This window comes from Triticum dicoccoides, chromosome 4B (assembly GCF_002162155.2).
Source record: "Triticum dicoccoides isolate Atlit2015 ecotype Zavitan chromosome 4B, WEW_v2.0, whole genome shotgun sequence".
NCBI classification, from domain to species: Eukaryota; Viridiplantae; Streptophyta; class Magnoliopsida; order Poales; family Poaceae; genus Triticum; species Triticum dicoccoides.
In genome coordinates this window covers 18,427,369-18,431,421 of record NC_041387.1, presented here as the reverse complement: position 1 = coordinate 18,431,421, position 4,053 = coordinate 18,427,369, and the positions used below count along the sequence as shown (strand labels likewise).

Genomic DNA, 4,053 nt, shown 5'->3' with positions numbered 1-4,053 from the left:
AAAAAAAATGAGGGGATACGATGGGATACATCCGTGACACGGTTGGGACACGGCCTGGCCCAATAACAGGCCCAAAACGAAACCCTATGTAGTCGCATGCATCTCTTCCACACAAAAGCGATGTGCTCCCAGGTCGCAGCCTCTCCTGGATCGAAGCCGCCTCCTGGATCGAAGCCACCGCCGCCTGGACTCAACGCTGCCACCGGCGGCGACACCTGCACTCGACCGGCGACTGCTACCCCACAGTACCAGCAGGCAGCAGCCTCTCCTCCCAACGGCAGGTAACCCTCCCCAATCTCCAAACCCAGCAGCCTCTCGCCCTCTCCTCAACTTCTTCATCTCTTTTATTCTGATTCCTTCCATTGAACTAATGGAGGGTGTGCTTGCTGCTCTTTGAATGATTGTAGTAATCATGCTGCTATTTCAATGCTTTTGCTGCCGGCCTGCTGCCGCTGCTGCTGACTTGCTGTTGCCTGTTGTACCCATGTCATGTTTGCTAGTTTCTAGTTGAATGCTTGTGCTGCTGTTGAACTTGAATTATGATTGATGAATACTTGCTCCTTGTACTGCTTGATGTTAGGTTGCATGGCATGGGGGGACGAGGATCAATCAAGGACTTGATATAAAGAGACACCAAATGGGGCAGGATTCTCTATTTTGATTTCTTTCTCATTAATTTTCTGTCTTAACTCTATATTACATGGCATATTTTTATTTTATTTTATATATACTCGCCGTATCCCCGAATGGCTGTTTCTGAAAAATGCCGTATCCCGTATCCCCGTATGCGTATCCCCGTCTTTCCGTCCCCGTGTCCGTGCTTTTTAGCCTGTAAGTAGCAGTTGGTCAGATTTCATGGCCAACTAGCTATGATTTGTGGCAAGAAAGCTAAGCTTCCAGTTTAACAACCAATCAGCCTTCAGTAGCACTCTAATGAAATATGTGGCAGACTCAAGCAAATCCGAATAGTAGAGTACTACCTTCGTCCCAAAGTACTTGTCGCTCAAATGGATGTATCTAGATGTATTTCAATGCTAGATACATCCATCTGAGCGAAAAGTAATTCCGGACAGAGGGCGTATTCTATTATGCATAGCCAGTGCTAAGAATTGAAGTGTTTCACAGTAATGCCTTTCAAATGGCTGATTAGTCGGAAATGGTAAAGTAACTGCAAATCTCCCATTATTAAATCATTTCCACTGTGATAAGAGCCAGAAGTATCCTATTTATGCTTCGCAAGTGTTACAGACTTACAAGTTTAAGCATTTCACAGTAATGTATGCTCCTACTGCCTCTCAAATGGTTAATTAACCAGAGGAGTCCAGCATTGCAACTGACTGGAGATTACTTTGTATGAGTAACAACAAGAGCACCCTCCTCAGCTAAAGGATGGTTTCTTCGAAATAAGCTAAGTGGATGGTTATCCTGTTCTTGTACTATGAAACTTGAAGATTGGGCATGTAGATGAGGAAATTGAGTATTTTTTTATTTCTTATATAATAATTTAGCCTACAACATTATGGCGTGGTTAGAACAAAAGCAAAACCTTTAGGTTGGTGCAAAATTCACTATGCCGTAGACAGACAGAGCACATGAGCAAGAGCAGAGAGAGTAACCTTGACAAAATCTGAAACTATATGCGTTGAGTCAGAACGATAGGCAACAACAATCAGGTAGCACTCCAGGATTTCATAATTTTGCAACTTACATCTAGCACTAGTAGATGGGCTGATGAACCAGAGCACTTGTCAACATGAGGTAACAAGCATGTGCAACTTATCATCGCATGAAAATAGAAGGTTCTTAAACTGAAGAAGAGCAATTTCGATCGAATATTACCTTCTGACCCAAGGCAAATCCGAATAGTACAGTATTATAGTGTGCCTTTCAAATGGCTGATTAGTCGGAAATGGTAAAGTAACTGCAGATCTCCCATTATTAAATCGTTTGCAGCGTGATAAGAGCCAAAAGTATCCTGTTATGCTCCTGCTGCCTCTCAAATGGCTAATTAACCAGAGAGGGCTATCAACCTGTAGGGCTAATCAAACATTGCACTATTGAACTAACAGTCAACAACATTTCAAGTGACGGCTGAACGTGGAGCATTTGACAAATGTCAGGACCGACATCCAGCAATGGCAGGCGGAGCACAATTAAAGGTCCAAAACTGATTCCCCTAAGACGCATCTAGAACTTGAATAAAAGCTTGCGCTTTGCCGAAATTAACTCACCATCTGATGAAGTGACATATCCGTGTTCCTCCCCGCCTTGCCACTCACCGTCCCCACGAGCCTGACCTGCACATCGCAAACCCAATCAACTGTACTGAGTGCTTCCTCACTGGAAACTAGCGTTGTAAGCATGCGTGTAAGTAGCTAGCAGTTGGTCAGATTTCATGGCCAACTGCAAGCAGTGATTTGCGGCAAGAAAGTTAAGCTTCTAGTTTAACAACCAATCAATCAGCCTTTAGTAGTGCACTAGTGAAATGGGGCAGTGGCTTAGCACCTATGCGAATGCCGGGGAGGACGACGAGACGAATCGTGGCAGCAAGAATGAATCCCCATCATCACGGTGGTGCACCTGTGCAGTGAGGAAACGAACCGCGTCAGGGAAGGGAAGGGAAGAGAAGCAAATCGAAACCAAAACCGAGAAAACGAAAGGAGGGGGAGAGATGGTGGCGACCTGACCTTGCTGCGCATCCATCCTCGCCAGATCGAGCGAGAAAGGCTTCTCCTTCCTTGCCCCCAAACTGAACGCACGCATGAGTCAGACGCGGAGATGGACGGGAACCACAAGGAATTAGGGGAGAAGAGGAGGGACTCATACCTGGAGAAGAGGGTCGCGGGCGAGGAGCCGCTGCGTGGTTGTGGAGGACGACGACGCTGTGGCAGTGGCGGATCTGCACGCCGCCTGACCAGCTCGAGCAGGGGCCGGCAGTGGTGCGACGGCGCCGATGGCAAAGAGGCCGGGGTGGAAGGAGGAAGCGGCGGTGGGAGAGGACCATGGCCGCGGTGGTAGCGGATGCGTGTGCGTCCTCGCGTCTACGCGGCGGCGGCGGCGGCGGCGGCGGCGGCGAAGGGACTGGAGTTGGCCGGCGGCGGGGCTGGGGTTTGGGTCGGGGGGAGAAGAGTTCAGTTTGGGTTGGGCCTGGCTGGGGTTGGGACTTGGGGTGGGGTGGGGTGGAGGATATTTTCATTTTGGGTTTGAACCGTAACCGCGAATATTTTCACGCCTCGGCGCGGCAGCCTAAAATAGTGTTTGCAAGGAGCCAAGGAGCGAGAAGCATGCCCATGAACTAATTTAGAGTTTTCGGTGTTGAGTTTGACATGTTTCGTTTTCATTGATCATTCCGGCTCTCACATGGATTGCCCCCGTCAAGTCGATCTCAGTCGTTCAACCTTTCTAGATCCAACGGTACAGACATACGTCATGCGGATCACGCCCGGCAAAACCCGTCAAAGTTTTTTTATCGGTTCCCACCACTTCATGGCCTAAATTTCTTAATGGATTATTGTAGATTCAAAAAAAAACACTAGAAAACAAGTTCAATATAAATATGTAAAACTAAAAAAATATTGAAATGATTCTTTTTTTGTGATTGCATCCTCTAGAATCCTTTCACCATGTGGGAATCGGTTTATTATTTAGGAGTAGTGTTTATTTTTTACCTACACCCAAATTCAAATCATGTATTTCATCGGGACGGTCGTTGAGTCCACAATGCCCCAGCACCGGCGAGCTTCCCCACAAGGATATCCAGCTCATCCTTGCATCGTGCCACGCTCCCGAAGCTTCGTGCTGCCCAGTGTGATCTACGAGGCCCGGCCTCCTATAGCTTCAATGGATCTCCTAGCGCCGCCCTTCTTAGGTACCCCAAACTCCTATGGCTTCGTGGACCTCCCGCCGCCACCGTCCTAAAGTTCTCGACCGATACACGAGCTCTCCGTCGAATTTCTCCTACATGCGAGCCCATCGTAGTGTCGCCTCACGCCACCATTCACTCCCCATCGCTTCGGTGAACACGTCATATGCAGGAGTAGTAGTTATTTTCTT

The 4,053-nt window shown here is 47.9% G+C and overlaps 1 protein-coding gene across 1 annotated transcript; it reads right to left on the bottom strand.

The window, feature by feature from the left end:
• Window positions 1-2,294: 2,294 nt before the first annotated feature.
• On the bottom strand, window positions 2,295-3,431 carry LOC119292432. The gene is made up of 5 exons (XM_037571275.1): window positions 3,427-3,431; window positions 2,827-3,163; window positions 2,688-2,749; window positions 2,506-2,580; window positions 2,295-2,403 (listed from the first exon to the last, which is right to left on the bottom strand). Exons 1-5 carry the CDS (start codon window positions 3,429-3,431, stop codon window positions 2,394-2,396), a joined length of 489 nt encoding a protein of 162 aa, XP_037427172.1. The 3' UTR covers window positions 2,295-2,393.
• Between the last annotated feature and the right edge of the window lie 622 nt (window positions 3,432-4,053).

What these genes read in the sequence shown, in the direction of transcription:
- LOC119292432 (XM_037571275.1), bottom strand. An exon ending in CCCGCGACCCTCTTCTCCAG is followed by an intron (nt 2,750 to 2,826) that starts GTATGAGTCCCT and finishes GCGTGCGTTCAG; the next exon opens with TTTGGGGGCAAGGAAGGAGA. An exon ending in GAGGATGGATGCGCAGCAAG is followed by an intron (nt 2,581 to 2,687) that starts GTCAGGTCGCCA and finishes CTCACTGCACAG; the next exon opens with GTGCACCACCGTGATGATGG.